We start from the raw sequence: 23,110 nt of genomic DNA, 5'->3' as shown, positions 1-23,110 counted from the left end.
CAATCATTTTTTTCAGTTTTGTACCACACCTTCAATGCCTAGGTTGCATTGTATATCGTATTTCTAATTTATCTTATTTATTTTAGATTCTTGTGCTACTACTTTCCTCTACGGGGGATCAATAAAGGTACAAAAACATTTTTATTTCTTGTTCCATCCGGATTGGTTGGTGCGTCCAAATGTTATGTCAGAGGCGTTTTAGGGATGAAATGGTCAAATCATCAAAACCCAGTTAGATCATCACAATATTTTGGACATGAGGTCCACATCGACACAAATCAACATGTGTGTTGGAGCTTTCATCCACAGCATCTCTCAGTTATGTCAGAGCTACATGCTGGCGTTTGTGGACGTCACCGGGGACAATCGCTCATTGTACATTGGGGACATTGAGTGTACTCTCTCCCTCCCCTGATCAATAACTTTCATGTGAGCCTCATCAATTGCATCAAACGCAAAACAGTCAACGTCATGTGAGCACGGCGGGAACGGTCACTTGGCTCGGAAACAGCGCGGTCATGTGAGCCAAATAAAGCAGGACTCTGTGCTGTGGGACGCGCCAGAGACAAGAGACGGAGGAATGCAGAACATGTGGAGGGATTACAGTCGTCACATTAAATAAAAAAACAAAAAAACATCTGGAGTGATTCTATCATCAGCCACAGCTGGAGACACTGTAATCACACCACAGATTACCTGTCTGGATTACAAACTTTAAAAATCAAACTGCTCAAGCTTGTTGAGTACGAGCCGATGTGTTAAAACATCTTCTGAATGGCTGCTTCTTGAGTTTATTGTAAATAAGTTTGAATTATTGCCCAGTAAACATGAACTTTCATAACAACAAAAAATTAGCTGCAAAAACAGCAGTTGAGTGGATTTCATAAGTGACTCCACTCAAGTGTCTGAGCCTCGGGTTCAACTTTGGTGAAACACAAATTCACCAGCCATCAATTTTATATAATCGTCCTCTGCTGGAGAACGAGCCGCTCCACAAAACAACACAACACAAATCATCGGGTACTTATGAAATCATGAGACGGCCTCCTCGTGGGTTAATGGTGACACAAACAAAAATCATATCTGCTGCCTGTGCATCAGCTTTCAAGAGCCCCGAGGTTTATCAACATCTGTGAGCGACGATCACGAGTGAAATGTGACGTTGTGCTTTGTGTGTAAATTTACTGATTGATATTTTAAGAAGTATTTCACTTGTTACTGAAGGTCTGAGATGCTGGAGAGGGAACGCTATGGTTTTCTTTTACGCTAATGTAACCGTAGTTATTGTACACAATTGAGTTAGGTTAGTTATGGGTAGATCGTTATGATTTTAACAGCACTACTTTTATCAATAAGGTACTTTAACAGGACTATTATCGGCACTTTTTGTGATTTCATAAGAGAAAAATAAACTAATTAAGAACAGAATTAAGAATTGCTTGAATGGTCTTAATCAGAAAACGGAGTTGGTGAAATAAAATGTGAGAACTTTTATGTCACAGTAACAAAGAGCAGAACCAATAACGTTATCAATACTCTGATCATTAAACATTTAGCCCCAGGGCCTGTTTAATACCAGGTTTAGGTACCCATCGCTAGTGTTAATCATAACTATGATATATATATATATAATATTTCAGTTTATTATATTATATATTTATATATATTATTTACTTGAGTCTATTAGGGCTGAACAATGAATCGAAGTATTATAGAAATGATAATGTGACCAAGTGAAATTTCTAAATAAAAAGAGCTGCAATTTTTGAATAAAGGCGAAATGTGTCACAACAGACCATAAATGAAGCGTTGTGTTGCCACAGTGACGCCCCGGTCCACAGATCATATTCTCCAGAGGTAAAAGGAACATGTTTGTTCAGTACAAGCCCCGACAAAAAGTCACATCCTGATCATTTTTATTTTATTTTTTTGTGAAAATGAAAATGCAAAAACGATAATTCCCACTGAAATCGCAGTATCTGCCAAAATAATGATAATAACTATGATTTTTTTTTTCGCATATCAGTTGCCGCATGCTGATTTTATAGGTGTAACATTTAGGTTGCTCATGTACAACTTCCTTTAGTGTGGAGTACTTTTGGTTCCCACCTGCTGTTGTTTACGGAGGACAGGTATGAAGAAATATAGTAGTTTAGCAGTATAATAATTGAAGTAGTATTATAGTATAGTATATGTGTATACCGTCTAAACAATTAAGTTGTGTTCACTGTCCTGCCGTGTTGGCGGAGGTTAAAGAGCCTGGAGAACCCACCGAGAAATCAGGGTTACAGCAACATACACTGTTCAGGAAATACAGATAGAAACAGATAAGTAATAATGCAAACAACTCATAAAGTATCTTGCCACAATGATTATAAATGAAATGAATATGTGTTTTCAATATGCTGTAAAATACAAAAAAATGGTCTTTTGAAACCACGTGACACGGACTTGGCGCAACCAGGACCCGTCGCAGACACGAGGATTCGACCAGGCGCCATCCAGAACGCGACAACACATCCTCCTCTCATCCCGTATCCGGGGTCATTAATGGGTCATAAAGGATGGAATAGTTTGTCTCTATTAGATTAGACTTTCATAACTGCACAGTAACAAACAGTTTGATGTTGCATTTTTCAGACGTTTTGGTACCAAATCAATCCAAAAGACAGTAAATCACAACATCTCATTTTAATCATTTGATTACACCTCGATATTTACAATTAACTGCAGCAGTAACTTGTTCGGGACACATGCTGAGGAGCAGACGGCTCAACCAGAGTGAAGAAAACTCAGCCCTTTCATTCAGACTTTTTCTTCTAGTGTCAGTGATCTGTTGTGGTCTGGGGGTTAAAGCAGAGCTGTATCGCACTGACTCGCACTGACTCGCATCGCTGTCCAGGAAAAATAACACTCAAAACTGCAAAGAGTGAGACTTTTGATGCGTCAGCTCTGATTGTACAACGTCAAATTGGAAATGTTTTTTTGCAGATTTGCGTCATTTCCTCCCGACAGCCGCGACAGGAGAAGATCACAGACAGGCCAGACGGTTTTCTGCAGGTCATTCTTGTTTTCTGACATGAACTTTGGCAAACAGGAAATTTTTGCCCTCATGAAAACAAAATAAAACAAGATAAGCCATCTGTGTTACACAACAGCAGCCAGGAAACGGAGACAAGGAGTACAGTCAGTAAATTGCGTTCAGTAGCATCATGAGACAGAAACGTCGATCCAGACAGAACCAGAATCATGCAGGTAAAGTCTGACTGTGTGTGTGTGTGTGTGTGTGTGTGTGTGTGTGTGTGTGTGTGTTTTCACAACCGATCAAGCAGGAATCAAACACTTACATTTTCATAGCAGACACTGTAAACAGACATACTGAGGGCAGCAGCGACGCTGGGACAGCAGCTGCTGCGTCTCTGGAAACGTCCTGCAGGTAAAACCCTGAACCCTGACCTCAGTCTGACCTCTGAACCCCCTGTGGTGAAAATGCCTGTTTGTGTGTCTCTATAGGGGAGATGCAAAAATAAAAAAAAATAAAAAATTCCTCACAACATCAAGGCAACAGTTACTTTTAAAGTCACAATGAAATAAAACATGAAACTTTTTACATGAAAATTGAATTACAATCAATTTAATGTGAATATCTACAATTTCAACAGAGCAGCAAACTCTGCTGAGGAAGATCATGTGATACGACCGAAAGCTTCAAATCTGCTATTAAACGGGCCCCGTGGTGAGTTTTCCAACATCAAGAATGAACATTTTTAAACTAATTTCCCTTGTGATGGCACACACACCTGTGACAATAAATGTAGATTTTTCACATTTTTCAAATCTTTATATCAAAATTATATGTGGAATTTATTTTATATTAATAACGTACAACATGACCTTGTGTGTGCCCTACAGAGAAGCTTAAGTTGAGAAATAAATAAGAGTTTATTAACATTTTCAGATTAACTGTCGTCGTTTTATGTCTTTTTACCCCCAAAATCATCAGGATAAACCAAACCTAAAATCTTCACTCTGCCTTTAATAATCTTCAGGGACTTTGAGGGAAGAAATACATCATAGATAAACTTTTTCTGTAGCTTTTCAGTTCAATATTTGTTAATACCTTCCTTGAAATCAACATAATAAATGAATATACCATTTATTAAGTTTAAATATGTGAATTAAAAGTACAGTAGCTTGACCGCAATAAATAATTTCAGTTCCACAAGCGGACACAAGCTGAGATGGCAATTAGCCAACTGCTGCTCTGCTAAGCTAGGCTAGTCAACGTTTAGCCAGGTTTTAGTTAGTCTCCATCACAGCTGAAATTAGCTATTGTTGGATAACAAACTAAACTTATCAAGATGTTATTTGTCATTGCCAGGTGACAGTTGAGTAGCAAAAGCAAACATGTAGCCTAGTTTTAGCTACAGCTAGCTACGGCTAGCTCATCTGTTAGCTTGAACCGGATGTAGCTCTCTTGTTTTAGCGGTCTTGTTCTTTCTCTGTGGAAAAGCAGCGAGTGCGGCAGCAGGCTCTAATTTTGGTACATTTACACTTACAGGTACTTTCCCTGTTAATTAAACCAATAAATAAACGACATTACCAGACACAACTTTTAACTGTGGTTTGTTTCGAGTGTTTTACATTTTACATGCAGTTTTCAGGAAAATTATATATTTTTCTAACATAATATTTCTTAGATGGTAAAACTGACGTTACCAAATATAAAGTTAAATCACAGTTCACATCATTAAACCCCAAGACGAAGACTCCACGTAGATTATGTTTTCCAACCAAAGATATTCATTTAATTTGATATTTTGCTTGAAAAACTAATCATTTTAATAATCAAAAAAGCTGACAGTTATTTTTCTGTTGATCAACTAATCAATTATTCAACTTATTGTTTCAGATTCAATTGAGATTTATCCATAGTGTAATTAAGGAGCCTTGAAAATCATCCCCAGACAAAAAGAGCACCAAAAGTATTTGTGTGGTGTCCATATATTTTTGGCCATACAGCATTACATCATGAAAAATCCTCCCATCTAGTTTCTTTCTCTCCCCTTTCCACAAATAAGTAAAATTCAGGAGCAAGACGCTCTCAGAGATGCCATTTCATTGTGACTTTAAAACCAAACTACATCTTCAATCTTAATCTAAAAGTCCTCAAACTTCCTGCTGCATATAAAGAAACACTTTTCCTTCTTCTCAACACTGTAAAAAAAACCCAGGTTCAGTCTCAGTGCAGCACGTCTTAGCTGTGACAAATAAATTATCCTGTTAGAAAAACATAACACTTTACCCACATAATTATCTTTAACCCCAGAGATCTACTTTACATCAGGGGCCGCCAAAAATCCCCCAAAGGACTCAGTTTGCTGCTGTTTAAATATTTAGTGTATTTACATGACGCCAAAAAGCCACAAGCCACCGGCTCTTAGAAAAGTGCTCTGACCCTCTTACACTCTGGAGGTCTGGCTCGTGAAGCACAGCCATAAACTCCTCTCCTCCACTTTGCACTGATCTGAGCCGCCGCCAGCTGCTAGACGACTTAAAAAGAGAGAGAGAGAGAGAAAGAGAGAGAGAGAGAGAGAGAAGCAACAAATTTACAGATTACAATGAAGTCAGTCTTTGCATGAGATCGCCCTGTGATCCCGGCAGACAGCAGATTCATCATTAACACTGACACAACTGCACAACAGGTCAGGAGGTGACTATCTTATGACACTACGTGGCTTTTGATTTAAGGGTCACATACTGTTTCAGCTGAGAGCAAAGCAAAACAGCCCGGAGGCTTAAAAACAACTGCTGATAAACCTGAGGAGGAAACGCAAAGAGAATAAAACTCTCCAAAATAAATATCATTTATTGTCTCATTGACGAGGATGCGCCGCTACCGTCTGCTGGCGGGAAAACTTCCCGGGCTCAGCGGTCATCTTTAGAAAGTAAAGCTAATTCTTAAATCAATATTTTCATGTGAAACCCGAGACTGTGTAAACAGCTTCCCACCAACTTCAAAAGAGAGGAATCCTTTTGATAAACCTCAGTCTTCTCTCTGGGAAATGAGCTTAAGGTCCATCAGATACACATCTGTAACTCACACACACATATCGATCGCTGATTAACAGATGATTTCTTCATGAAGGATTTTTCATACACACATTAGTATCTGGACTTCCCTAAGGGGAAACAGATCAGTAGTCTGTTTCAAGTGTTTTTGTTTTTTTTGCATCACCTACTTCTACCCTGAAAGAACCAAGACAATTTGCAGATTTTTTTCAGTCAAGCTTGAAAAGATTTAAAACAATTTTTTTTTTTGCATTTCAGTGAATTGCACAACACAAGTCGTGCTGTGCTTTCCTTTTTTTGTTTTTTTGCTTTTTTTTTTTTTTGCTTCTGGGAGTTCTTAAGTCAATGCAGGCCTCTGGACTAACATACATGAACCTTATTCCTACAGTCCACTCTTCTTCTTCTTCTTCTTATTCCATCCGCTTGTGATCCTTGCTGCTGTCAAAGAGCAGCGAGACCCAGCTTCCTCTTTCCACAAAAATCAGCCTTCGTGACGACCAGCAGGCTTCTGCACGGGCACCTCTCCGCGCTCCGTGCAGGAGGTCCTCGACGCATTTTACTGCCGGACCAAAAAGACCTGTGTCATGCCACGCAGCTGAGAGCAAAGCACACGCACAGAGGGCCGAGCCTCCAAAGTGACCGAACCGAATCCATCGTCGTCGAGGATCATACTTGGCATCGAGGGGCTGAGCGGGGGCTGACGGGAACCGGGGCTTTTTTGGCGTCCGTGCAACCGAGGCAGGAAGGAAACAACGGGCTAAAGAGGCGGCCGAGACCTTTCCGGAAGACGCTGTTGGAGAGGCTGTAGATGAGACAGTTACAGAAGCTGTTGCTAATCGCCAACCACGTGGTGAAGAAGGACGCCACCTTATGTTGATACAGTCCGGCGCTCTCGAGGAGGAAGTAGAGGATGTAAGGCATCCACAGCACGTAGAAGACGCTGGTGATGCGGAACAGCACCATGGCGTAGCGTTTGTCCGGGCAGCCTTCACACCGCTCCCCACGCTCGCCTTTATCGCCCTCCGCTTGCGAGCTGAAGCGGGCGTGGCGCTGGGTGATCTCCCTCGTGTGCTGCCGGCAGATCCTGAATATACTACCGTAAGTGAAGCAGACGGTGAGCGCTGCCGGGGCGTAGAGCAGCGCCACAATGAAGGTGCTGAACCCAGGGTTAGTTTTCCAGGAGTCGGCGCACCACTGAAATATGTCCCCGTGGTAACCTGGCTTCCCCCAGCCGAAGAAGGACGGCAGGAAGATGGAAGCAGAGTAAACCCAGACGAGGACGATGCACACCCTCAGCCGGCAGGGCGTCACCAGCGTGGCGTACGACAGCGGGCGGGTAATGGCGATGTAGCGGTCTACGCTGATGCACGCCAGCGACGCCATGGAGACGCTCTTCAGCACAGAAACCATGTAACCAAACGCCTTGCAGGTGAATTCCTCGTTCAGGCCGCGGAGGTAGTGGAGGAGGGACAGCGAGGGCACCAGGCAGCTCACGCCCACCAGCAGGTCGGCGTAGGCCATGGTCTGGATGAAGTGGCTGGTGGTGTGGTGGTGCAGCAGGGGGGCACAGTGGAAGACGAAGATCACCACCAGGTTGCCGGCGATGATGAGCACAGTGAGGAAGAGGATGACGACCACCTCCAGCACACAGGTATCCAGGCTGTGGGAGTAACCCACGGCGCCCAGCAGGCAGAACGGCGGAGAGCTGCTTTGGTTCGCATCGGAGGAAGAGTTCATGTTTGGACTAGACGAGGGAAGGAGGAGGGGGAGGGGGGTGGGGGGGTTTCAGCTCAACTCAACCGTCATCCTGTCATCCAAGTCTCTCTCTCTCTCTCTCTTTTTATCCTTAATCCTGAAGTTACTCGTCCCGTCTTCGGCTCAGAAAACAAAGCGTGCCTCCTGTTCTTCTTAAATCAGCATCTTCTGTGCCTCAGCGGGCAGGGAGCCCATCCTTAAAGTAGCAGTAGTCCATCGGTGCATGGAAACCACAGCCCGGCTCCGCTGCTGCTGCTGCTGCTGCTGCTGCTGCTGCTGCTGGGGGTGAGATTTGTGCATGTGTGCGACCACAAGAGGCAAAAGAAAATCCCCAACGTACAACAAGAGATGCCAGTCTGATGCTGCAGTGCAAGCCGTCCTCTCCTCGCTGCTGTTTATCATCCCCCCCCCCCTTCCTCTTCACTACAAATCCTGAGGTAAGCACTCTGCTCCGGTACGCAGCCGCCGAAAAAACCCAGGCATCCACTTCCACCCGTTAGAGTTCTGGCTCTACTGAAGCGAGAGGGAGGGAAAAAAAAAACACACACAATGCCGAAATGTCCCGGCAGCTCCGACGTTAACACTCCTCCATGCCGCCGGTCACGGGCGCCTCAGCAAACAAAATAAGACAGTCCAAACAAACGGCGTCAGATGTGGAGGTAGCAGCCTCGTCCATGGTCCGTTGTCAGGGATGAACACACACATGCAGCGTCTCGAGTCCCGGAGACAGGTGATGGATCATGTCACCAGGGACTTCTCTGCTCCGCGAGGCTTCTTGTGAGGTTGAGAAGCAGCCGGCTTCCCTCCAGTGTGTGTGTGTGTGTGTGTGTGTGTGTGTGTGTGTGTGTGTGAGAGAGAGAGTGAGTGTGCATGAATGTGTGTGTATGAGAGAGAGAAAAAGAGAGAGAGAGAGAGAGAGAGAAAGAGAGAGAGAGAGTCAGGCAGTCAGGCTGCCTCTCCTCTGCTGTAGTGGCAGTATAGTGATGATGCAGCACTGCCACTGCTGCTCGCTCTCCTCCCCCTGCTCGCTCGCCCATTCTCTCTCTCTCTCATACACACACACACACACACACACAAACACACTGGTGCGCCCTCCCCTTCACTCTCTCTTTCTCACACACACACACTTTTCCTCCCCTCCCTTTCTCCTTGCTTTCTTTTGTAAAGCCTTTCCCCTTCTTTTCTCTTTCACACTCCGACTCCCCTCCTCTTCCTCCCTCCTCTTCCTCCCTCTATCTTGAATTTTTTTTTCCCCATCTCCCTTCTTCCTCACTGGCTCTGTATTACCACTGCACAACACAATGACTGTAGGAAAATCTTTTGAGAGGAGGATAATGGGTTTGATTTGCGCTTCAGTGTCTTGATCATAAACATTAGTCTGAGGAAACAGACGTCACTCAACTGCTTTACTGTTTCAGTTTCATACCGTTGTAAACTGGTTCTGTTTGTGTTTTGGATGGTTGGAAAAACATGAAGATGTCACCTGAGATTAAGATCAATCAAGAAATCGATGAGTCAATCGACAAAATAAATAATCTGAAACTATTTTGAAAAGCGATTGGTAGGATTAAGATCTCGTCTCAGTTTCATTGTGTTCAGGTTTCTGATGTTGGTGGGAAAAACATGAAGAACATGAAAATGTCACAAGCAACTATCCTGATAATTGATTGATCGTTAAAGTATTTTATATGGCAACAACAAAAAAAATGTGATCACCCTCTAAAGCATTTCTGTTTTATATCAAACTAAACATTTTTCACCATTGTCTGACATATTGTAGACAAAACAATTAATCAATTAATCAGTAATTAAAATAATCATCAGTTGCAGCCTTATTTTTTTGATGTGTTCCACGTCCTATAACAACACATCAACAACAACATCCCTCTCCATCTTCCTGTTACTATCACTGTACCTCCCCCGTATCTCCGCATCCCTCCCTCCCGCCCTCATCTCCGTGGACCCCTCGCTCCGCTCGTCAAAAGGAAGCCCCTCCCCCTCCACGTCTCTCAGCCATTCAGCGGCGAGCACCGTCTGTACAGACCCCGCTCACGCCCACCCACGTGCAAACACACGTCCACCCTCCCCGGCAGGCTTCCCGCACACGTATGAAGTGTACCCGTGCAAATGTAACGACATGGCAACACACACGTTTTCAGAGACACATGTATATACACATACACACACACACACACACACACACACACACACACACACACACACACACACACACACACACACACAGGCAGCAGGATCAGCCAGATGCCCCCTGCAGAGTGAAACACACCACAGCAAGACCACGGCTGTACGACATAAAACATTTAAAAAGTCGTATTATTACATATTTCTCCACTTAGCCCTGTCGGTGTCTCGTCACGTAGCTCGTTCTAGTTTTGTCTTGGAAGTTTTTGTGTGTCCTTGAGGTTCCTGCCTCCACCCAGCACAGTGAAGATGAGTGGAGTTTCTTTGTCTTTCGAAAAACAACCATTACTTACACCTGTTCAGCTGCTCGTTAACGCAAATATCTAATAGGCCGATCACATGGCAGCAACTCAATGCATTTAGGGACGTAGACACGGTCAAGACGACCAGGTGAAGTTCAAACCGAGCATCAGAATGAAAAAGAAAGGTGATGTTAGTGACTTTGAACGTGGCGATCTACTATTTTCACGCACAACCATCTCTAGGGTTTACAGAGAGCGTCTGAAACAGAGGAAATATCCAGTGAGCGGCAGTTCTCTGGGCGAAAATGCCTTGTTGATGCCAGAGGTCAAAGGAGAATGGCCGGACTGGTTGGAGCTGATAGAAAGGAAACAGTAACTCAAATAACCACTCGTTACAACCGAGGTAGGCAGGAGAGCATCTCTGAACGCACAACATGTCAAACCTTGAAGCAGATGGGCGACAGCAGCAGAGGACCACACAGGGTGCCGCTGCTGTCAGCTGAGAACAGGAAACTGAGGCTATAATTCACACGGGCTCACCAAAACCGAACTATAGAAGATTGGAAAAACGTTGCCTGATGTGATGAGTCTCGATTTCTGCTGCGACATTCGGATGGTAGTGTCAGAATTTGGCGTAAACAACATGACAGCATGGATCCATCCTGCCTTGTATCAACGGTTCAGGCTGCTGGTGGTGGTGTAACAGTGTGGGGGATATTTTCTTGGCACACTTTGGGCCCCTTAGTACCAACTGAGCATCATTTGAACGCCACAGCCTGCCTGAGTGTTGTTGCTGACCATGTCCTTCCCTTTAGGACCACAGTGTACCCGTCTTCTGAAGGCTACTTCCAGCAGGATAACGTCACCACGTCACAAAGCTCACACTGGTTTCTTGAACATGACAATGAGTTCGCTGTACTCACATGGCCTCCACAGTCACCAGATCTCAATCCAATAGAGCATCTTTGGGATGTGGTGGAACGGGAGATTTGCATCATCGATGTGCAGCCGACAAATCTGCAGCAACTGCGCGATGCTATCATGTGGACCAGAACCTCTGAGGAATGTTTCCAGCACCTTGTTGAATCTATGTCACGAAGAATTAAGGCAGTTCTGAAGGAAAAAGGGCGTCCAACCCGGTACTAGCAAGGTGTACCTAATAAAGTGGCCGGTGAGTGTATATAAATAATGAATGAATTCAAACTGGTACCTAATTACTTCAATGTACCGTATTGCCTTTTTATTGATTAGATCAGTTTACTGACAAGTTAATAGGACAGGCAATAGGTCAAGCTAAGATTCAAGATTTCAAACTGTACATTTTAAATTCAAACAGATCATTACAGTTAAAATATTTCATTTTTTCACGCGTACCATGAACTATTTCCTACTGGAGGGTTCTGTGCCCAGTCACAACAGAAAATACAAATTATTAACAAAGAGATGTCGGAGAACAAAATCTCACAATAACAACAATAAAATGATGAGAAATATTGAATGGGCGACCACGAGGAAAGTCAAACGACCACACAAGACGAGGCGTCTCAACATCTGTGCTTGGAAGTTACATGGAAATGGTTTCAGCTTGTTGATGTTGCACCACGACAGTTGCAGAGAGTTTCAAGCTATTGATTCAAAACTAATTAATGTGGGATTCCATAATAAACTTCCTTGAATTTCAAATTAAAAGCCACCCTGTAGAGTTTTCTTGTGAACAAAAAGATTTACATTTACATTCAGTTTTCTGTATCCTTGGGGTCTAACAAACACACTGAATGTGTTTTCTTACCCATCATTGATATTACATGTATATATTGATAATTATTCATATCGATCAATATGAAAAAATTATATTTTTGGACATTTTGGCCAATATTTTTGAATAATTCACCAAAACAGGTTTGTTTACAGGTGATTTTAGCATGATATATACTGGTTTATCCTTATGGATGATTTTTCCTGTTATACATATATATATTATGTTGTGTCTTATTGTCTTGACAAGTTTTTCAAAATTATGATTACATTTCAAATGAACTACAGTTCAATACCTAGTTTACTTATTGACATGGCAACACAGAGAAAAGCAGATTTTATCTGTTAAATACAGGCTGCATTGTCTGCTGTGTTGTGCTATCAGATTATAGCTGCACAGCAGTCAGGACAGAAGATGGAAAAGTCTGAGTGCAGCTCTTTGCTCCTCACACTGAGAAATCAGATCTGGGTCAGATCTGGATCACATGCGGGCAAAATAAAACTTTGGTCACTAGCTTGTTACAGCACAGAGGTGACCTGCTTAGCTGCGTACCCTTACAGAAACCCTTGTGATGCTGTATATTATTTTGACTTTTATTTATCCTGTGACAAGCTGCTGCCACAGGAAATGCTGAAGCTCGGAGTATTTTTCTGTGATACCACAAAACATAAAATGCAAAAAACAACAAGTAAAGCAGCAGGTTCTATAACAGCAAACCTGCGTCACTACCAGACTGTGTTGTCTGCTGATTCACCACATCAAACCGATGCAACCCCCGTGAACCGGGGGGGGGGGGGGGGAGTCATGACGAGAACGTCTTCCCCTTCCAGGCTGGGTGTCTGAACAGAGACACCATTCAGACACTGCTGGGATGTTTTTTTTGGAACCATATGGTGAGCGTTGAGGTGGGAAGGGAAGGCCATGAGCCGCCATGTTTTAGCTCTTTGTTTTTGCTTTTAATTCTACAGGTCAAGGGTCAGAGGTGCACATCTGCCTATGTTATGAGACCAAACATTGAACAAGCAGTCAGCTGTCTGACATCTTGTAAGACTTGTTAACACCATGTTACCAAGTCAACGCAACGCTGTTTGGAAATAGCAGGCAGGCCGGCGGGGGGAAGCCACCTTGTGACTAAATGTTTGGAAAGAAGAACTTGTGATACTGCGATTCAAGTCCCGGCAGGCAAGATCCGAAAATCACAACTGTTGTGTCACAGCCCTGAAGCAAAGACTGTTACAGAGCAGTGTGAGGACCTGGGGGTCAGAGCGTCTGCGGAAAAGAGCTAAAAGGAAGCTCTTATTGTGGAAGTTCACATTGTGGACGACAATGTTAAGATGAAACTTTCTTACTTTCCTCTTTTTAAACTTTCTTAAACCTTTAAGATGTTTAAACGTTAAGGGACATAGACGTATGTTTTAAACAAACTACACTCAAAATGAGGTTGAGATTCAGATGTTTTATGTAATAAAGAACATGTTCCCACTGTCAAGAAGGCCACTGTGTTTGGACATTTTTACCCAGAGTTTAGCCTTCAAGGCTTTTTGACCACGCTCTGATTTCCGCTCTGAGGTTCGAGGGATCTCTGAAGAGACAACAGATGAAACGGTTACTGGTTTCACGCTATATCATGGTAGAAATACCACAGTTAATGTTACCATTTAAATTTTAATTACAACTATAACTGTGGTCGATTACCGTGGTTAATTAAAAAGCATCAATCAATAACAGCCTCCCAGACGCACGCATGGCGAGCAACGTGGGTTTGTTATGTGTCAGTTACAACATGGAGGAGGCGGTGACAGACAATTTTCAGACGCCATTCGGTGGCAACGGTGAGGAGACCAGACTTTGCTCTAGGTTCTAGTAGTGGCTTCTCTCCCGCTCTGAGGAACATGGATGTTCTTTGTCTGGTTCTCCCTTGCGAAGTTTGATAGCCATGGCTCCACTCAGAGCTATTACCTTAAGCACTTGGTCATGGCGCCGTCTCCGAGGGCCTCTGGGCAGCTGCGAAGCAGGTGTTTCAAAGATCCTCTTCCTCAACAACATGAGCAGGACGGTGTCTCACTTCTGCCCCAGACGTGGAGGTTTGCTGGACTTCGCGGAACATCGTTAGACGAGTCTGCTTACCAGATGTTGGACCGGGTGATATTTCATTGCAGGGCTCCTTTCTCTCCCATCCCCAACATCCTGCTGGCTTTTATCTCCTCTTCCGGCACAAGATGTTGCCGCTGCTTCCCCTGGACGTGTTCAGTTGGGGAAGTAGTCTTTGCCTGCCCGCCCTGTTGCTAATGACCCCACCAGTGCCTTGTGCCTCAGGCGTGACTCAACCACCTCCAGAGATTTGTCTGCGCTCCATTTCCTGCCTGTTCGAACCCAGATGCCGGCAGATGCCACTTTTGGAGTCCATGACACTGCAAGGTCGATGCTGAGCCACAACCACCATATATCTATATAACAGCTAAAAGTCTGTCTGTTTCCTGACTGATGTACTCTCTGGAGCTGGTGCCTGTATTCGGCCATACCGTGAAAATTGATTGTGAAAAGATGCATCACTCTGTTTTTTTTTTTTGTAGTTAAACAGAGTTGCAACTCTTCTCTAGAGGAACGATCTCCATCCTGCTCCTCTTGACATCAGCTGAAATAAAGGTTAAGGGGAGGGAGTGCAAAAGGGTGGAACTGGAGGTGCTGAACAAAGGTGACCTAATTTTCCTGCCGCTTTTACAATTCAAGTGCAGACAGAAAGGTCAACGACACAGCAGAGCGAAATGAAACGAGGATGGAAAAAGAATGGGGATTTACATGCAGACGAGTCGTATCTATTATCCGACCGCTGGGTGATTATGTTTTCAAAGGAAGGTCAGATCTGATATTTGGTCTTTTCTTAAATATTAAGCTTCAGTCCGTCAGTCTCACCCACCGAGGATATAACAATATAATTGAAGGTTTTCCCCATCACCATGACAGCAAAACCAGCTGGCAAAGCTGGAGCCCTTCCTCCCATTCACCTAGTGCTAAAATTATTAGAGGATCGAAAGGAAATGAAGTGACAAAGTCACATATCAAAGAAACACAAAGTCATCAGTATCTACAGCCTAATTATAGTACTCTGTGTTTTCTCTGTAAGTGATCATTATGGCATGGTAATGTAAATGTACAGTATGAAAACAGACTATTATAGTAGTAAGTAAATACTATGCCAAATAAACCAAAAGAAATACTGTAAAGTAATTTCAATGCAGCTAAAGTGAATAATGTGTAAGAAAAATACCCCATTCTCTTTGTATTTATTGACTATTTTGACATTTATTTTGCTTGTCTGGTGTTTTTAAAGCGAAACGTTATTTCATTTTTATGTATGTAAATGTACAGAAATGAATCTGTAAGGCATGTCAGGTGCTGTGTGCGAGTCTGGACAGGAACTGCCATGACGCAGATCATGTTTAGGGATGTGCAGGCAGGGGAAGATGGAAGAATACTGCCCGAATGGGTATAACTCATGACTAGTAGATGCAACTTCCTGTGTTGAGTCTGTGAAAGTCTTTATTAAATGACATGTGTAATTGGCGGAGGTTATGCTGATCTGGGATGTGTAAAACTTTATGATACTATAAAAAATTACAAATTTATTAGGCAAAAACAGAAAGGGTTAAAGAAAAATTTCGGTTTTCATATAGAGTTTGAAGTCACGAGGGAGGGCATTCAGTGCAGTTATAGCAAAACATTGAGTATTGGTCAATTTCATTCTACACTGATCATAAAACCAACAGCTTCATATATAATTCATACGCTCCATCATCAATCGTGTTCATACATTCTCTCTCAGGTAACTTTCCCCCATTTTCAGCCAGCTCCTCTTATTTTTCCAGAGAAATGATGTGACCCTTGAGAGCTCCTGTCCAAATTGAATTAACCTCAGGCACATGGTTCATTAGGGGAAGGCCTGCCTGGTGCCACAGACAATTAGCTTTTACAGCGCGAGTCTGCACGGCCAATACTGTGTCCTCGCTGTCTACAGACGCACAAACACAGGCCACGGACGCACAACACGCCATTAGCCTGTTACTGTCAGAACATGAAGAAAACGTCATGATGACAGATGACGCTACAGCAGCAGCAGCAGGAGGAGGAGGAGGAGGAGGGGGTTATCAGAACACATGTTCAGCGTTTCATCTACATGGTAATCAACTGGCAAAACCTGCAGTTCCTCTAATGACCACTAGAGTCTGGCTCCAACAGTGAGTCAGTCCCCATAGACTCCCATGTTAAAATGTCCAACTTTACAGCAGAAATAAACATGTTTACAGCCTGGTACAAAAGCAGCTCACTGTGAGCTTCAGAAACGCTCCTCAGAAACCTGTGGGTGACGTCACGGATGCTACGTCCATCTTTATTAACAGTCTATGTTTCAGTCCCGTATGTGATGGACACTGAAGCTCTAAGAAGCAGCGGTGTTAAAACTGTGACGTGAATCTTCTCTGAAGTTTGAACTTAAGAAACCACTGAACACAACATGAGGCAGCTTTAAACAGATCTCCAGTGTTCATAAGACCTTTTCAATCTCCATTAAAATAAAAAGTCAGACCAATTTCATCCTTTAAAAAGCTTAAAAATTATAGTAACTGTGAACCAATCAGATTCGTTTTGCTGATTAGAACCAAGAACCAGAAACTAAGGCATGCACCTACGAACCAGCCTGACAGAGTTGTGTGTCAGAGAAATGTTTTCTTACCACTGTAAAAATCAACACTGACCTGAAGCTAAAGAGGCGGAGTGTTTGATATGAAAAGGTGGAGTGAAGCTGGTGTCAGTTTGAGTTTCCGTCATGTGTTGGTCGAGTTTCTCGTGACCCTATTTCGTGCTTCAAACCCCAAAGCAGCTGATTCCTGCAGAAACCACATGATACAGGATCTGTTTATTGTTCAATGCAGCAGTTTACCTTCCCCCAAAAAGGCAGCGCAGTGGACATATCAACGCCTAAAAAAGTTCAAAGGTCAGCTGGTCCCGTTTTAGTCTCTCTAACTGATGCGGACCAGAGGACAGAGCTGACCTCTCCTCCTCCATCAGCTGCTGCTTCATGGGACACAGACTGTCACAAGCTGCTTAATGAACCCTGAGGTCACTCAAGGATGGCAACTTAATAAAACCCATTCATCACAAATCAGACACGCAAGATGTTATCACAGAACTATAAACAACGACAGCATATGAAAATGAGGTGAAGCTGCCAGAGAAGAGTCAGATTCAACAACACAAGAACGTCTTAAGTATTTTCAAAAATCAAAGCAACTGTATGAAATGTGCCAAAAATAAAATCAGATATCCTTCGGCATTTCTTGTGCTTGATGGTATCTTATAATTAAGGGTAGGCAGTACAACGAATATACTAAATATACGAAATGTATGGAGTACAAAATCACGTATTTTTTAAAGCTTCTTAAGCATTTCAAAAAACTCAAAACTCGCTTTTTAATCCGCAAATTCAAATTGGGCATGAAGCAGGTTAATGTAAACAAGGCCACATCTATGTGGAGCGGAGTGAACTGGAGAGTTGATACGTGTTTGGAGACGGTAACTGAAGATGGAGGCGGACGAAGCGGTTCAGAAAAGAAGCAGCACAGGGTTTGACGATTTCCACCTTTTTGCAAATTTAAAAGATAGAAACCACTAATGAATATACTTGAAACAAAACGTTTTAAAGCAGACAAACAGACTCTTAGAGGAGATTTCAAAATATCGATATATATATATTTATATTGTGCATCGTGATGTAGCTGAAAAATATCACAATATCACAAATTTTAATAATTCAAGAGGTTTAAAACAGTCTTCTGAAATATGAGGATTTCCTGCTTTTCTCTGTTTATATCATTGTAAATTAAATATCACTGTGTTTTAGAAAGCTACAGGAGATTTGAAGACATCACCTTGGACTCAAAAACAAATCAACATTAATCAGTAATGAAAATAATCTTTTTAGTGTAAAATTAATTGCTGTCCCTGTTGCATAATTTCAAAAACATTATTTACACAGATTTGCGTCTCAGTCTGTATTAACACCACGTAAATTATTTTTTATTTTTCCTGACTACCTGGTTGACTGAAGGTGAATCAGAAAATATATTAAAATATTTATTAAATCGAGTGAGTTCATCGTGTTGGCAGCGTGACCGTGACCTTCAGCACCAGCGTCCCCTTCCTCATCATCATAAGCTGCAGTGAATTCACTGTAATGACTCTGCGAGCACATTAGTGACGCTCTCTGACCGGGTGCGCTGTGATCACACTGACACACACACACACACACACACACACACACACACACACACACACACACACACACACACACACACACACACACACACACACACACACACACACACACACACACACACACACACACACACACACACACACACACACACACACACAGCAGCCAATTATCAGCAGCTCCTCTTTTATGTTGCTGCAGTTACTTAAAGCTCGATCAGACTTCGTCTCAGGTCACATTTTCTCTGTGGGACGTTATTATGAAGAGAATAATGAAGCTGTGATGCCGATTGAATGGAAAAGTAGTGAAATTGGTAACCAGGAAGTGCACCAGAAGAAATTATTACATTTTCAGCAACTATAATCTTAATGAGGCGCATAATGAGCAGCGGCGCCACATCACACAGCAAAAGTCACACATTTAATGAGGTGACTGTTTAAACCGACATCTGACCACATTGATAACAAGAAGATCCTTCAGCTCAGCTCATGTTGGAAAAATAAAGTTTTTACAAGTTAGGAAAAGTTGAGTAAAACCAAAAAAAACATGTTATACACAATACCTGAGTTAATGTGTGTTTTAACTTTCCATTGACAGGTATGAGTGAGGAAAGAGCAGTGCTGATTGTATTTATATCATATCAATATATGAACAAATTATACATTATGATTTCAGAATATTTGGGTCAATTTCCTAAAACATCATAGACAGCAGCTATGAATTACATTTTTTATAGACTAAAAAAAAAAAAAATAATTATATAATGAACATTGCTTACCCCCGTTTTCAGCATCATACTGTAACAATGGTCCACGCAAATACTCATTAATTTAATCCAGGGGTTTTAGGTGGTTAACAACTGTTGTTAATATTAAGAAATAGGATTTTTTTGTTTTTGTTTTTATGTGTTTACTTTATGCCGAATCAGTGACTAGCAGTTCCTCTTACGGTAAAATGTGACTTAAGCGAGTTCTGTTTGTATCAGAAGTGTCTGTTTTCTTTGACTTCTAACTGGATTTCTGGTTTATTCATGATGAACATGTGAGATAATAATATCCTGGTTAGTGTAAATTCAGATTTTATTAAGTTACTTCTACCCAAGACGACTGCTGCGACTGTTGTCTGTGTTGGTAAAAGAGTCAAACTACAATAACTAACAACACCTGCATACACCTGTCCCTTTCACCTCACACATAGCCGCCCCCTGGGCAGGAGCCTCACAGTGGGAACTCCTCTATTTGAGTCAATTAACAGAAAATTAACCATCAATAACTTCTGATAACTGGTTACAACGACGAGCTAAAACATTACGACTACTCACAGATGAAGTGAATAACATTGATTATCTCATAACAGCAGCACAGATCTAGCCGTGAGAGATATTAGACGGTAAGTGTACAGACGGTTCTCCAGGTCGACGTGTTCGATGCAGGAGAAATGTGCAGGTTAAAGACCTGACAGACTTTGACGAGGGCTCGTTACGGCCAGACGACCGAGTCAGAGCATCTTAGAAACAGAGAGACTCAGAGCCTCCTCTCTTCTGATTGGCTCACCGACCTGTTGTTACTAGAGCTCCAGAGAGAAGCCTGAGAGAGGAGATGTAAAACTACACTGAGATGATTTTATTAACATGGATCAACATGTCAAATAAAAATATGGGACTTCAAATTATAATCACTGGCACAGTGTCCGTTCCCTGAGTGGGTAAAGGAAGGCACTGATACGTTCAAGGTTAGGGGTTTGATTCCCTGTGAATCTGATGAAGGCGTCCGCTGAGTGTATTTGATTAAACCATGAATACTTTTTGCTGCGACTCAGGAGGCCCGGTGCGCCGTAAGCTGCTCAGTCAGCCGTCATAACTTCAACAATCATAATTACATTCCATTGTTTAAATGGAGGGCAGTGGATGAGATTGCTCCCTGTGGGTTAAACACACTTTTCCCAAACAGGCTGTTTCAACTAATGGCTCCCTGGAAAGATTCCCTCCTTTTAAATCAGACGAACGAGGGCCACCACTCACTCAAACCTACACACACACACACACACACACACACACACACACACACACACACACACACACACACAGCTAGCAGACAAGCGCTAATTTTAGCTTTTAATTAAATTCAGCCTTTTGAATTCATCTCAGGGTTGTGATTAAGAACGATGCTGTGCGGTGCTAATGGAGCTGAATTCTGCTGCTGGACGGCTTCACGGCTTGGCGTGCTGACAGATAGCAGATCAGAAACACCTCACACCCCCCACCCCACCCCCCTCCCACATGAATGATTTTGTCAATTAGCGTAGCTGAAGTGTGCAGCAGTGGGGGAGGTGGAGGTGTGTGTTTGCGTGTGTGAGCGATGGCAGGCCCGTGTTCATACTGAGAGTGTGTTTTTGCGACTTTTTTTTTTTTAGCGAGCATGTAGTAATCACGTGTGTGAGCATGTGTTCATACTGTATGCATGATTGTACAGTGTGTTTGCATGCACAAGCGTAGCTACAAGCCTTTACTGTACATGTGTATCCAAATATCAACTATTAAGTGTAAAGCTGACAATTTCATTCAAGCTTTTCATTTAAGAGTTTCAGACAGGTTTTCACGACCTCCAATGAACACACATAGTCAATTCACTCAGGCTCAGGTTCATAAATCTGCTCAGCATGACTGAAATTGAAAAATTGAGATGTCAGTATTGTTATGGATGTGTGACTGTAGAATAATAGAGGGACAAACAGGGAGGAGAGAGGGAAACAGAAGGGGTTTGTGATGACAGAAAGAAAGATGCAACCTCTTTAAATGATATATTTGTTCAAATGGGCTCTTCTAATAAACACCTCGGGAAACCTTCACACTAGTTATGTCATTTAAAAATGAACATGAATTCTTGACTGACTGCACCAATCACAAAAAAAAAACCATCCATTAAAATAGATTTAGCCTCCTGAGAAGCTGATAAAAATATCTTCTTTAATGAAGAGTATATAATTGTGATTTTCTTCTTTAAGTCTCTTTGTTAAGACATATTTCCTCTTTGACATTGTGTTTGCAGTCTGATATTATTTAAGTAAGGAATAACCCTTCTTCTTGCACTTGTTTTTGTGTTTGTTTTTAGAGGGTTTTTGTGTTGCTGTTGTCATGTTACCACAGTGTCTAACTGCAGACGGCCTTGTCAGCAGTTCATCAGAAACCAGAGAAAAGCAACAGAACAGCACCAACACAAAATAGATCATGAACAAATCATAATAATTTCCTAGAGCATCTTTGGGCCTCTAACCGGAATAATGAAGGAGAGATAAATACAGAATTAAGAAAGAAATTGGGATACAGTGGACAAAAAACACACATCCCCTCAATTCAAAATAGGTACACCGCTATGACAGGTGTAACAAACACATCAGAACATACACCACAGCAAGGCCTCAGCCACATGTGGCATTTCCACAAAAATATTTGGCGTCCCTTTAGTTTACACCCAATATCATGGATGGGTTTTTTTCCCCCACAAATCTACTGCAGGTACCAACACAAACACAAGAGACATGCAAACCCTGTCAAGGGGGCCACTGCCCAGGGGCCCCACACCATGAGGACCCTCAAAAGCCACAGGTTCATCCACCACCAATGGTTGGTCAGATAAATAGCTGAAGTTATCTGCTCCACTACAGCACAAGTTCAATGAAAATTACTTCCTGTATTATTATCTCATTATCGCGTCCTATCTTATGGAGGGTGGGCCTCTAGTTTCAACACCATCATTAAATATCATTTGGACTATGGTGTCCTGAACAACATCAAGCAGCTAAAGCTAAAGCAGCTAAACTCCTCCTGACAAACACCATCAACACACAGTCAGCTCGGCATCAGCCTGTTTCCAGCCGGAAATGTGTCGCAGTGACACAACCAACAGTTATGCTAACAACCAACAGTTATGCTAACAACCAACAGTTATGCTAACAACTGCAGCGCGATGCTAACTTACCTTCAGCAGCGGACTGTTGGAGAAGACCCGCGAAGTTTTATCCGGTGAATAACTCCACGTAGTGAAGCAGGTGCAGGAAACTCTGTAGCTCCTGGTTCATATTATGCTGCTCCTTTGTTTCAACGTCACAATAATCCAGTGAAAATTGTTATTTTTCCCGCCTCCGTTTCCAACGTTCGTCATTTGGTTTGAATTTCTTTCTACGGAACCCGTAAAGTCCAGAAAGGTGATGTTTTCTTATCGAACAAGTTATTTAACGGCTGCGCCATTTTCCTCACCACGGTCAACCTGCCAGGATACCTTCGTCACATGACGACTCACCTCTGCGCCTGGATGACCTTTGACCTTTAGCTAGCGGAAATTATTTAAATTGGTCGACAAAACGTCATCGATCCGGTAATTTTTACTGGTTTATAACTGTGTTGGACTTCCGTTTTCTTTTTTCGCGCTATTTTAAAGGGAAATATTGCGCGTTTTACTCACATACAATTATTTAACAACTACACCTACTTTACAAATTAAAATTTTACAGACAAAAGATATGAAGAGTTTATTAAATATGATGCTTTGTGATAGATGAAACTACCCAACAGTAAATACGGTTAAAGCAAATGATGAAGTCAATTTACAGAAAATTAATTGAAATTTTTTTAATAAAATATTTTTTTTTTTTTTTTTTTTTTTAAAGAAGCTCCTTACATAAAAGGCTTTGCTGCTTTTCCTTTATTATTAATTATTATTATTATTTCTAATAATTTAGAGCTTTTGACTGTTGGTTGGACAGGAGTTCTGGGTGAATGTGACTGCTTTTCCCACCTTTTTTCAATCAGTTAATAAA

At 42.3% G+C, this 23,110-nt stretch overlaps 1 protein-coding gene and 1 long non-coding RNA gene across 2 annotated transcripts in view; both read right to left on the bottom strand.

Moving 5' to 3' along the window:
• Positions 1-22,605, bottom strand: part of LOC130169772 (uncharacterized) — a 57,195-nt gene extending 34,590 nt beyond the window's left edge. The window contains exon 1 of the long non-coding RNA XR_008827884.1: positions 22,273-22,605. This is a non-coding gene — a long non-coding RNA (uncharacterized LOC130169772). The remainder of the gene's footprint in view (positions 1-22,272) is intronic.
• LOC130169771 (probable G-protein coupled receptor 21) lies at positions 3,557-8,849 on the bottom strand. Its single transcript, XM_056376735.1, has one exon. It carries the CDS (start codon positions 7,807-7,809, stop codon positions 6,739-6,741), a length of 1,071 nt encoding a protein of 356 aa, XP_056232710.1. The 5' UTR covers positions 7,810-8,849; the 3' UTR covers positions 3,557-6,738.
• Positions 22,606-23,110: the final 505 nt, after the last annotated feature.

Source organism: Seriola aureovittata, chromosome 5 (genome assembly GCF_021018895.1).
Source record: "Seriola aureovittata isolate HTS-2021-v1 ecotype China chromosome 5, ASM2101889v1, whole genome shotgun sequence".
Classification (NCBI taxonomy): Eukaryota; Metazoa; Chordata; class Actinopteri; order Carangiformes; family Carangidae; genus Seriola; species Seriola aureovittata.
The sequence above is the reverse complement of the archived record's forward strand: the minus strand, read 5'-3'. Positions and strand labels throughout refer to the sequence as shown.

Excerpts from the sequence above, each read along its gene's own strand:
- LOC130169771 (XM_056376735.1), bottom strand. The coding sequence starts at position 7,809 with ATGAACTCTTCCTCCGATGCGAACCAAAGCAGCTCTCCGCCGTTCTGC.